Source organism: Monomorium pharaonis, chromosome 7, assembly GCF_013373865.1.
Source record: "Monomorium pharaonis isolate MP-MQ-018 chromosome 7, ASM1337386v2, whole genome shotgun sequence".
In the NCBI taxonomy this organism is placed as follows: Eukaryota; Metazoa; Arthropoda; class Insecta; order Hymenoptera; family Formicidae; genus Monomorium; species Monomorium pharaonis.
The window spans coordinates 21,344,389-21,355,937 of NC_050473.1; the positions used below are offsets into that span (position 1 = coordinate 21,344,389).

Consider the following 11,549-nt stretch of genomic DNA (forward strand, 5'->3'; position numbering starts at 1 on the left):
GTAGATGATATCTCAGTGGTAGTCAGCCTTTGGTGTTATCGCCAATAAGGAGACACCTGGACGAGCTTCAGTTGCACTCAGCTTGTCGGTGAGCGCTGGTTGTGACGACCACAAGTTTGGCTTGAGTATCCATGGCGGTCCATTCCACCACAATGAGTGATGTTGAAGTTGAGCAGTTGTGAGGCCTCGTGAAGCGCAATCTGCTGGATTAGATGTTCCAGGGATGTATCTCCAGTGAGCGTCTGGAGTGAGTTCTTGAATTTGTGCTACTCTATTCCTGACAAAATCTTTCCAGCGCGATGCATGAGATCTGATCCACGAGAGTGTCACGAGAGAGTTCGTCCACATGTGAGTGGTCGCTACGTCCATTTGTAGAGTGGCTTTGACGTATTTCATGAGTCGAGAAAGCAGTAGAGCTGCTGTGAGTTCAAGTCGAGGGATTGAGAGCCGCTTGAGAGGTGCTACCTTGGTTTTGGAGCACACAAGTGAGATCGTGGCACCTTTTGAGCTGCGGACGGAGATGTATATGACTGCAGCCATTGCTAATTGAGAGGCATCAGAGAATCCGTAAAGTTCCACCGTCGAGTCGCTCTATGTATTGAACCACCGAGGTATTGAGAGTTTGGCCAAACTTGTGAGTTCTTCTCTGATGATGAGCCACCTGGCTGAGAGCTGGGATGGCAGTGGTTCATCCCATTGGAGCTTGTGCAGCCAAAGCTCCTGCAAAAGAATTTTAGCCTTGATCACTACAGGTGATGCAAAGCCAAGTGGATCAAAAATCTGAGCCACTTCAGATAAAATGAGGCGTTTTGTGAGTCCGCTTTTAGCGCAAGAGTTCCTTGTTGAAAATGCAAATGCATCCTCTTGAGGGAGCCATTTTAATCCGAGTATCTTGGTTGCGCAATCGTCGAATGTGATTGGTAAGCCTTGGTCTTGGTTGTCAGTGACAGTCTTGATTAGATCGGAATGAGTTGCGTGCCAATTTGCTAGTGGAAAGCCGCCCGCCATGCAGAGGTCTTTCAGTTGTTGTGCAACCTCTCGTAATTGTTGCACTGTATCTGCACCACCAAAGATGTCATCGACATATCTGCCGTGACTGATAGATGGCACCGCCAGTGGAAATCTATATCCTTCATCTTCTACTAATTGCAGCAGAGTTCGCACGGCCAAGAACGGTGCGGCCTTTGTTCCATAAGTGACGGTTGTTAGGTGATATGGCACTTCGTTGAGCTGATCGTCTATCCAGAGTATCCGTTGTAAATCCCAGTCATCCTCGTGAATCTTGATCTGTCTGTACATCTTTGTGATGTCTGTGGCAAAAATGTGACGATGTCTACGTATCCACAGTAAAACATCTGAGATGTTTAGATGCAGTTTTGCTCCAGTATACATGAGATCATTGATAAAGTATCCCGATGTAGATGCGCTAGAGCCATTGAAAACCACCCGCAATTTCGTTGTTGTACTGTCAGGCTTGAGAACACCATGATGCGGCAAATAAAAATGTGAGCGATGACTGGAGATAAATGATGCCTTCGTCATGTGATTGAGTGTTTCGTATTCAGTCATAAACTGTTGATAAAGACGTTGATAGCTCGCATCCCTTGAGAGTCGCTTGCGTAATCCTTTAAGACATTGATGAGCGGCGTGGTAGGAATCACCCAAAAGATCTGCTGGTGACTTAAGTGGAATCCGGACGGTATATCTCCCTGAAGGATCGCGAGAGTGTGTCATTTTAAAATGCTCCTCGCATCTCTGTTCGTTAGGGGTGAGTCGATTAACATCATGAGCAGGCACCTCCTCTTGGATCCAGAATTTTGTCAACAACTCATTAAGAGCATCTTCGTTGGATTGAATAGTAGCATGATGCGTTGATGTGCATGTTGTCTTCTTGTTAACTGGTCCAAGAACAAGCCATCCGAAAATGGAGAGTTGTGCTATCGGCATAAATGGAGAATGCCTGATGATGTTGGGCTTGATGATTTGCCCATAGGCGTCTGCTCCAATGAGGATGTCAACCGGCCGCGGAATGAGGAATTCAGGATCGGCTAATGCCAAGTGTTTGAGATGCGGCCATTCTTCTGGTTCCGTTTCAAAGGATGGTAAGATTGATGTTACTGTCTTGAGAATGTGAGCCTGGACGTTGGCAATCGAGTCTGAATGTGTTGAACGTAAAGTGAGCGACACGACTCCTCGTGTCTGAGTATACTCCTTGCCTCCAATTCCAGTGATGAAGATGCCTGAGTATTGACGAGGAATGTTGAGCTGTCGAATGAGATTCTCCGTAACGAAGGTGAGTTCTGAGCCTGAATCAATGAGCAGAAGTGCTGTCAAATGAGATACTGATGAGCTGACTTGTGCCAAGGCGGTAGCGAGTAACGTTGAGCGGGATGAACGGACATGTGTGTGACGTTCGACAATTGCACCATCTTTTCACGTCGAGGGCGTCACCGATGAGCCGTTGTTTGACGGCGCGGTCGAGGCTGTTGGGCGTGCGTCGTGCAACATAGTGTGATGGCGCTCTGTACACTTCTTGCATCCTCTCAGGCTTTTGCATGATCGGACGCTATGGCGCCCTAGACAGTTAAAACAGAGGCGCTTGTCCACTGCGACCTTGTGTCGATCTTGTACCGACAGCTCTCGGATCTTGGTACACATGACCACGAAATGCTGTCCATTGCAGCAATCGCACGGGTATGAGTTGACCGACGCAGTGGATGAGTCACTCCGTTGAGACGTCTGATGAGCGGTCGTTTTCTTAGAGGTCACTGCAGATGAGCTAGGACCCGGCTGAGATGCAGCAGCTTCGATCCTCTGGAGAGTTTCCGTGTTGGAAGCTAGAAATTCCTCGAGTTTCTCGAACCTGGGATACTCTCGCGTGGCACATACCGCATTCTCCCACTTCTCCCGCGTGACGCGATCGAGAAGCCGTGTGACGTGGTAAACCACCGCGCAGTCGCCCAGATCATCCTTGACTCCCAACGCCTCGAGTGTGCTGAGTGCCTCCTTGACCTCTGTGAGCAGCTTGTCCTGAGCTGCCGACTTCCTAGGCACTGGTGTTGAGCTGGCAAAGAGCTTATCAAGACATGCTTGAATGAGCAGACGTTTATTCTCGAACTTGTCCTTGAGTATGTTCCAGGAAGGCCCGAGTGAGTCACCAGTCATGGGAAGTCCTGAGACAGCTCGAGCTGCTACGCCTTCTAACGACGTGCGAAGGTAATGGAGCTTTTCAACATCTGTGAGCTGTTGATTGAATAGAATGATGCTCATAAAAAGATCTCGAAAGGCAGGCCATGCTACGTAATCTCCCGAAAACTTTGGGAGTGAGAGGTCTGGAACACGTGTGTTCACCCTTCGCTCGTCGCTAGATGCTGAGATTGCCTCCGCAGGAGCAGGTTGAGCGGTCAATGAGTGTCGGAGCTTGCCAATGAGACGTCGTGCAGCCATGTAATGCAATATCTCCTGTTGATGAGCGTTCCTTGAGAAGTACTCGTGATTGGTGAGTGCTGCGGGCCATGAGACCTCAAAATAGGCATGTTCTTTATTAAAGGCCTTGTGAGTTTCCTCAATCTGAAGCCAGAATTGATTCAACTCCTCGAGCGATGTCTCTTCGTGAGACTGCGGTAGCATCTCCGCAATGGATTTAATCGCGGCGAGCCGGCCCAGCTGCGTCTGCACCTTCAGGGTGAGCTCTGCGGAAAGCCTGACTGGAGACACGTTCCGTGACGATGAACGCTCTTCCGGCACGTCCAGCTGTGGAGTCACCGGGCGCTCAGCCTTATTCGGCTTTTGAGATTCCGACATGATGAGCTGGCGTGAGACAGACGTGATGTGATTCCGCTTCGATGAGTGTCACTGTGTGGATGAGCCTTGTTTCCGATCACGAGTAGGATGCGTGACTGCGTTGTTCACTCCGAGAGCACGTGCCACATCCGGCTCGAAGGACCAAATGTTTGCGAATCACGCAATATAAAATCGCTGGGACCCTGCGGATGGGAGCAGGGTGAGAGGACGTTGTGACAATAATGCTCACGAAATGAATTAAATAGATATTTAATGATTATATTACATTGATCAGAACGAATCTAATCGATCACAGAAAGTGAAGTTGTTCAAATGAGATTGTCCATGCACGTATTCTAAACTGAGCTTACGAGATTTCACTGTGAGAATAATCTGTCTATTCACTCGCTCGGGTCGATTATACTAATCGAGCACCGGCCTGGTGAAGGTGATGCCCCTGAGCCGTGTGAACCACGTGGCGCCGGCCTGCGCTATACGTGGTGAGTTTGAGCAGGCGTTGGTGATGCACTTGAGTTCACAGATGCGACGACTAATGAGTTGACTAATTGTTCTTGAGAGCACAGAATGAGAATGTCCACGAGCTGAGAAACACTAAAAGCTGCCTGATGTACGATCACTCGTATGTACACACGGAAGCCATAGCAAAAACACACTGCCGGTCACAGCCCGTCTTCCCGAGCCGGTCGGGCCTGCGCGTGCGCGATGCGCCGATTCTAGTTATGGTCTTTTCCGTGGCGCCGGCGGATGCTGCCATCTAGCCGGTTCGCGAAATTAATATTCAATGATTCTTGAACAATGGCAATACCTCGTACTCTGGAGAATACTTTCTACACTGAGAAAAAAAATACTAGATTTAAATAAATATTTCTTTGAATAGTGCTAATAACATATTTTATAGAAAATCAATAATATTTATTTACAACAAGTAATAATTTTCTATAATTTAGAAAATATTACTTGTTTGAAATAAATATTATTGATTTTATATAAAATATGTTATTAGCACTATTCAAAGAAATATTTATTGAAATCTAGCATTTTTTCTCTCAGTGTATATGTACCAAAATTAAAAAAAAATTGTTTTTAGTGGGATCAGTTACAAACAAAAAATTCAAGTTTAGACAATAGTAATATGTATAGAAAGGCTCTTAATATTAAATTAATATAAGTTTGGTAAAATAAATGCTAATAGAGCCAGAGCAGGATAGAGTTTGCTTGTAATATTATAATATATTGTCACGACTTTTCCTGACCGGGAAAGCCGCGAGCAAAAAGCAGCGAGACCGATAGGGTAACCGGTACCCCCGATGCCGTGTTTGTCGCGCTCGAATCTCGGCCACACGTTATCACGAAAATTGTTGGGCGCCAGACGCGCTCGACGACGCGTCAATTTGCGAAAATCGTTACGCCAAGGTGTCCTCGATCCTCGCGCGACAATCTCGACCAGCTCTGCCTAACGGTAGAGGGGCGGGGTGAATCGTAAGGGAGCAGGCGAATGCGGTAACACGAAGTGGCGGACGACACACCAGAAAAATAGACTCCGAACGTAACAAGTAACGAACTTTATTAAAATGAATAGTCAGACAGAAACAATAATATCACGGGGCGCGGCAGGCGGCGTTCCGACAAGGCGGCGCCCCGGCGCGAATCAAACCAAACAGAAACGCGAACGATACGCGGGAAACTCCCGCGGTAGGCACGCGGCCGACAAGGACAGACGATGGAATCTTCCGCGCACATGAATTTCGGACGTTCGAACGTGCCGACACTCCCGGCAACTAGAGAACGCGACCGCGTGTCTCGCGGGGGTCACACAATAATCGCCGGCCGCTACCGCACTACACACCGTCGCGAAACCGGAAGTCCCGTCCACCCGCTACTCGCGACGCGATACTCGCTCGCGCGAGGGCTTTGCGGCGTGCCCGGTCGAGGGGAATCTCCGACGGAACCCACGCGTCCTCACAATCGTCCTCCCCGTGGCTCGGCGCTTCAGCGTCCCGCCCGCTTGCATCCGATATATCCCCAATTACTGACACGAACGTATGACCGCCCTGCGGTCCACGCGAGTCACGCACCAACACAAAAACGGATGCAGAACGGGCCCGGGAACACCTCGCCGGCCGGCAACCGCTCACATTAACTTATCTTGACAGGCCACCTCACCGATAATGTCCTGGCGACGTCCTCCCTCGTCTCCAGGCTCGTCCCTTTGCCCTGGTTGAGGCCTCGCACAAGCCACACCGATACTTCACCAGGGACACGACACGCAACTTAACGGCGGGACCGTTCGCACGCAAAAGCGGGGTGGATCGCGGTCGATCCCGGATCGAAGCCGCGACCCCCCGTCCAGTCATGCGCATTGTTTCCGCGCCGCGACCCAATTGCTGCAAGGCACGCAGTCCTGCGTACGCAGGGACGTGCGCGCCGTAATCCTTCCGGGGGCCTCGCAGGCCCCCGCGAAATTTTCTTTCTCCCGCTGGGCCATTTCCCGGGCCGGGGCAGCGCACGCGGGGACCTCCGGTCCTCGTGAGAGGACTTGACGCCTCCCTCGACGCGTTTGGTCCCATCCGGGCTCCTCCACAGCCCTCCGGGACGTCCCGTCGTGGTGTTGGCGGGCACCGCCGCTTTAGGCTCCGGCCGTGGCTCTCCCAGGGCCACGCCGAATTCTCGTGCGGACCGTGTGCTCGTCTCTCCCGGGCACCGGTGGTGTCCTTCCTCCTTCCCCGCATCGTCGTCGCTCTTTCTCCTACTCTCTCGCTCTCTCGCCGCATTCCATCGGAAGACGGCCGCCGCGTATCGAAATCAAAAATATAAGAAATTAATACTACGCTCGCTAGGTCTGTCGCGGTTCCCCATGGAGATCCCCTCTCGCCTCTCGCCTATTTTCCCCGTACGGCGCGAATTCGCAGCCTGTGACGGGGGAGGAACGCTGCTACCCGTGGCAGCTGAGCTACCACGTCACAATATATATTTCGTAAGAAGACTACTATGATTACAGCAGACGTTTCGGCGCATTGGTTTCGGCCTACTATGATTATAGCAGACGTTTCGGCGCATTGGTTTCGGCCATCATCAGTGCATAATAATATTACAATATTACAATATTACAATATTACAATTATAATATTACAAACAAACTTTATCCTGCTTTGACTCTATTAGCATTTATTTCACCAAACTTATTAAAAAATTCAAGGTTATCTTTGGCGAGAAAATTGAAGTGCAAAACTTAAACTTAGTCACAGCAGGAATCAAGACAACAAATGTTATCAGACGCACTTCAAACTTCCCGAATCAGAACAGGCAAATCTTGCTTCCTTCCCGCTTTGCTCTAGCATGCAAGATTGGGCTACGTAAATTTTTCAACTCTGAAAACTATGGATGACAACGGTTAAATTCTTGATTTAAAATTGTAAGATGCCGACAATCTTTTTTGCGAATCATGTCAATATGGTAAAATTAGTCGCAAATCATTCAAGTCAAATTTACATTCTAGATCGAAGGCTCCAGGAGAATTTATTCATACGAATTTAAGTAGAAAAATGCCAACAATGTCACTTGGAGGAGCAAATTACTACATTGTTTTTAAGAATAACTGCAGCTCGTATCGCTTTACATATTTTCTGAAAAATAAAGGCGAAGTATTTGCTGTATTCTTGGAATTTCAGAGATTAATAGAGAAACAAACAGGTCAATAAGATAAAAGTTATTAGAAGTGATAACGGAACCGAGTATGTTAATCAGCAGTTTAAAGGTTACTGTAAGGCCAACGGAATAATACACGACTACAAGTCCTTACACGCTAGAACAAAATGGTCGGATTGAAAGAGATAATAGATCTATTGCTGAATGTGCTCGAACAATGTTGCTCGATACGGACTTATCTCAAGAACTGTAGGAAGAAGCCGTCAACGTTGCAGTGTATACTCTAAATCAACGACTATGCAAAGCAAATGATAACAAGACTCCTTATGAAAAGTGGTTCAACAAAATACCATCTCTACAACACTTAAGAAAATTTGGTTGCACAGCTTTCAAGCACATTTCAAAACAATTTCGATCAAAATGGGATCGCAAATCAGAAAGAATGATCATGGTGGATATAGTTCTAATTACAAACTATTCAACCCACAAAATAAAAAAATAACGATTTCTTATGACGTAATATTCAAAGAGGATTCAGTAAAACATAATTTGAGTTCTGAAAAGAAATACATAAGTTTTGAGTGACTGATACATCAAAGAATAACGATAGAGAAGCACTCCAACCGCAACCTGATGATCTACAGGAAGAATATGAAGATGCAAGAGATTGTAATAAACTAGATAATCAAGCAAATGATAATACTGTTGCACGAGTCGCCCGGTATGATGCCCGGCTGCGCGAGTCAGCTGGTTCAGTAGATCGATATTGTCGATCGCTCGATTGCTATAGGAACGTTTTAATTTTTGATATCGGTTTTCAGAGCGCGCGGACATCGCCCGGCCTACATACCGGGCGTCGCACCGGGCAATGCACCCGGTTGCTTAATAAACATCCAAAATCTCCTGATTTTGGGTGGAATCTGCATAGCTAGCAATTGCTGGCTAAGCAAGAACATTGACCAAAGGCCAGTGACCGGGAAATACCCTTCCCGGTTATACACCAAAAATCAGTGTATATAAACACCGAGGTACAGACAACGAGGGGCTTTGCTACACATTATACAGCGACGAACTATGTCGCTCATTCTTTTATATTTGCCACGGGTATTAACAAATCAAATCAGTGTAACTCAGTGTAATCAAGATATTAAATATATATACATTGTTATACGACAATCGGCTACAATCTCTCAAGAAACCTGACCCGAGGAGTATCGACAAGAGATCCCAAATATCTGTGTCCCTCTATCTAATAAGGGCCACAACAAATCTGGTGGCAGCGGTGGGATCCACTGTCGAAAAACCTAGAAGGACAAATACTCCCTAACGGACTCAGAGCAAGAAGAAAACAGCCAAGAAAGAAAAGAGCGAAAGCCGATCAGAGCGAACGAAACTCGCCGAAGATTCTGCACAACGCAGCCAAGCCGATCAGCTGATCTGCGGACCCGAGATCCAGCAAGGAAGACAGCCATCGAGCCAGAGCTTCAATCGGACAGCTCAACAGCGATAGCGGCGAAATCGGAGAAGACACCGACCTACCGCATCGTGACTCACCAGCCAAGCGACGAAACGACTTAGAGTATGCAGCGATATACTGCGATAATGTAAGTTCGAAAAATCACTCTTGTAAGCGAAATAAACTATAAGCGAGCGCGCCCGAAAACCCGAAATACGCAGGCCCCCGGTAACTTAGTTATCGAAAAATAACAGTAGCAAATAAATTAACAAAAGCAAATGTCAGACGATAAAAACTCGCCTATACGAAACAAATCGTGGCTATTCAGCGAAGCGGCGGCGCGAACCATACATTATTTGGAATTGGATCTTGCATGGCGAGCGGCCCAAGCCCTTCGCGAGGAACGAGATAACGTTCGTAGGGCTTTAGAATATTCCCCCGAAAGCAATAACAAGCTATCCGAGCACGTAATACGCGAGCGAGAATTTCCATTCGCGAGTCTCGATTCCAGTTTATTCGACAACAACGCAGTTGACGCAATTCGACAAAACCACGAGATCAGACGGACGAGACCGTATCTTAGCCGAACTCCGAGCCGTGTATCCTCATGAGGTGAATTTTCATTAATCTCATACGACTCCGATATATTTGTAACCGTGAATCCTGTGTTCCTATTGACTACGGATAGCCGCGGGATTCAGAGTTCGGGCGACGAGCTCGAATAAGTGAGAAGACGGTGTGTTCGGTTTAATACTATGATTTATTATATAGAACAACTCCTACGCTAATATGTACAATGCCTTAAGCTACTATATACAATGGGTGGTCTCGCAATGCGAGATGTTCGTGTGTCGTGTGCTGGCGACTATGTCGCGGAATGCGCTCGTGTGCTTGCGCGTGATCGGTGCGGTGCCCTGATTGGCTACGGCGGCGTGCGTGCCGGTCGATCGGCGCGGCGATTGGCGGCGGGTGCGGTATCGGCGGTTGCAGTGCGGTGGTACGCTGTGGCCTTAAGGCCTGACGCTAGCGGTGCTGTGATTCGCGGTGGCCAGCCTGGCCGTCGGCGTCATAGAGATATATAATATAGAGTCAACCTTCTGTGAGTGGAGCTGTCCGCATCTATGAGATAGAACGATATGTAGTAAGGTGTTGTCTTCGTCACTCAGCTAGTTTGGTGAGAGAGCGCTCCCCGCTCCCCGTACATCGAAGCGTGCGTGGGGTACAAACGGCATCGTGAGGTACGGGGAGCGCGCCTCTGAATCTGCCACCAGACTAGCTGAGTGACGAAGATAACACCTTACTACATATCATTCTATCCCATAGAAGATGCGGACAGCTCCGCTCACAGAAGGTTGACTCTATATTATATATCTCTATGGTCGGCGTAGCGGCGCGTGAATCGGCGCGGTCGTCGGCGCGGTGCCCGGTATCAGCTGCTCGACGCATCAGCTGATCGGTCGACGCTATCGTTTAATCACCCCGCGTGGGTGACGGATCGCGGTGCCGGTTTTCCCCTCAGTGCGGGGTACCCGGGTGAGACGACGCGTGCGACCACTCAATGCGCGGTCGAGAGCTTAGGTGCGGGACGTGTTAGTGAGTTGCCACTCGGTACGCGGTCAGGAAGACACTCACTGCGTGCCGGGAAGGATTCGTGTTCCGAGGTTATGGCGCTCAATGTGCGCGCTAGGGAGCCTGACTCATTGCACTAGGAGGCACGGTCTGCTCAATGCGCGGACCGGGGAAGCTCTGACTTTCGTCGCGAGTGGAAGGTTTATATACCCTCCACTCGGTGGTGAGGAAAACAGAGAAGAGCGGAGGGAGCGTGCAAGGTAGGGGTAACGGCTTTACCTCCGTTCTAGCGGCAGCGGGGGAACGGCTCGTTACATATTTAACCCCGAAGAAATTTTCGAAAGATACACAATGAGTGCCAATAAACAAGCACAACCATCGGGAGCTCAACAATCGGAAACTCAACGATTTATTGCCAATGCCGAACAAGAAATACAACAACTTCATCAGGAGATAACTGAAAATTCTGCCGAACGAACCGCACGACCTATCGTGGCGCGTGAACGGGATGATAACATTCGAGCCACCCTAGCTTTGATACAAGAAATTAGGGGAATATATATAGAAATTGACGCTTTACGTGAAACGCAATTACAAACACAACGCATCTGCGATTTTCGACCATCACATCACGGCAGACGTGAAACAGTGTTCGAAAATCCTGTAGAGAATGCGCGACATCAAAGAGGCCGCGGAATTCTGACGTTAAAAGAGGCCCGAAATATGATCCCAGAGATCGACGATACTTTGAGAGACCGAGTACGCGAATTTCTAAACGCAAGTACATATACCATGAAAAGTATTCATTTTGCTGACGAGAATAATCTACTCGAAGCCATACTTTGCACGAAATTTAAGAAAGGCCATGATGGACTTCCACACTCGTGACATAGAAAATTTTGAGCAGCTAAAAAGGGAACTAGAGAATGAATATCTGGGCAAGCGTAGTACTGCTCATCTACAACTCAAATTCAATTCCCTAAAGCAAAAATCCAATGAGACCGCTCAGGAATTCGGGCGGCGAGTGGACAATCTCACTATGGAACTATATGAGTCCATGGAAGAAGGAAAGAAC

General features: G+C 48.2%; 2 protein-coding genes across 2 annotated transcripts; both read right to left on the minus strand.

The window, feature by feature from the left end:
• Positions 1–591: 591 nt before the first annotated feature.
• On the minus strand, positions 592–2,429 carry LOC118646666. The gene is made up of 2 exons (XM_036290118.1): positions 2,381–2,429; positions 592–2,306 (listed from the first exon to the last, which is right to left on the minus strand). Exons 1-2 carry the CDS (start codon positions 2,427–2,429, stop codon positions 592–594), a joined length of 1,764 nt encoding a protein of 587 aa, XP_036146011.1.
• A 4-nt stretch (positions 2,430–2,433) lies between these two features.
• On the minus strand, positions 2,434–3,804 carry LOC118646667. The gene has a single exon (XM_036290119.1). The coding sequence runs from the start codon at positions 3,802–3,804 to the stop codon at positions 2,434–2,436; it is 1,371 nt and encodes a 456-aa protein (XP_036146012.1).
• Positions 3,805–11,549: the final 7,745 nt, after the last annotated feature.

Excerpts from the sequence above, each read along its gene's own strand:
- LOC118646666 (XM_036290118.1), bottom strand. The coding sequence starts at position 2,429 with ATGGTGCAATTGTCGAACGTCACACACATGTCCGTTCATCCCGCTCAA. Across the intron at positions 2,307-2,380 it reads GTCCGTTCATCCCGCTCAAC|GCTCAGAACTCACCTTCGTT; the intron begins GTTACTCGCTAC and ends TCATTGATTCAG.
- LOC118646667 (XM_036290119.1), bottom strand. The coding sequence starts at position 3,804 with ATGTCGGAATCTCAAAAGCCGAATAAGGCTGAGCGCCCGGTGACTCCA.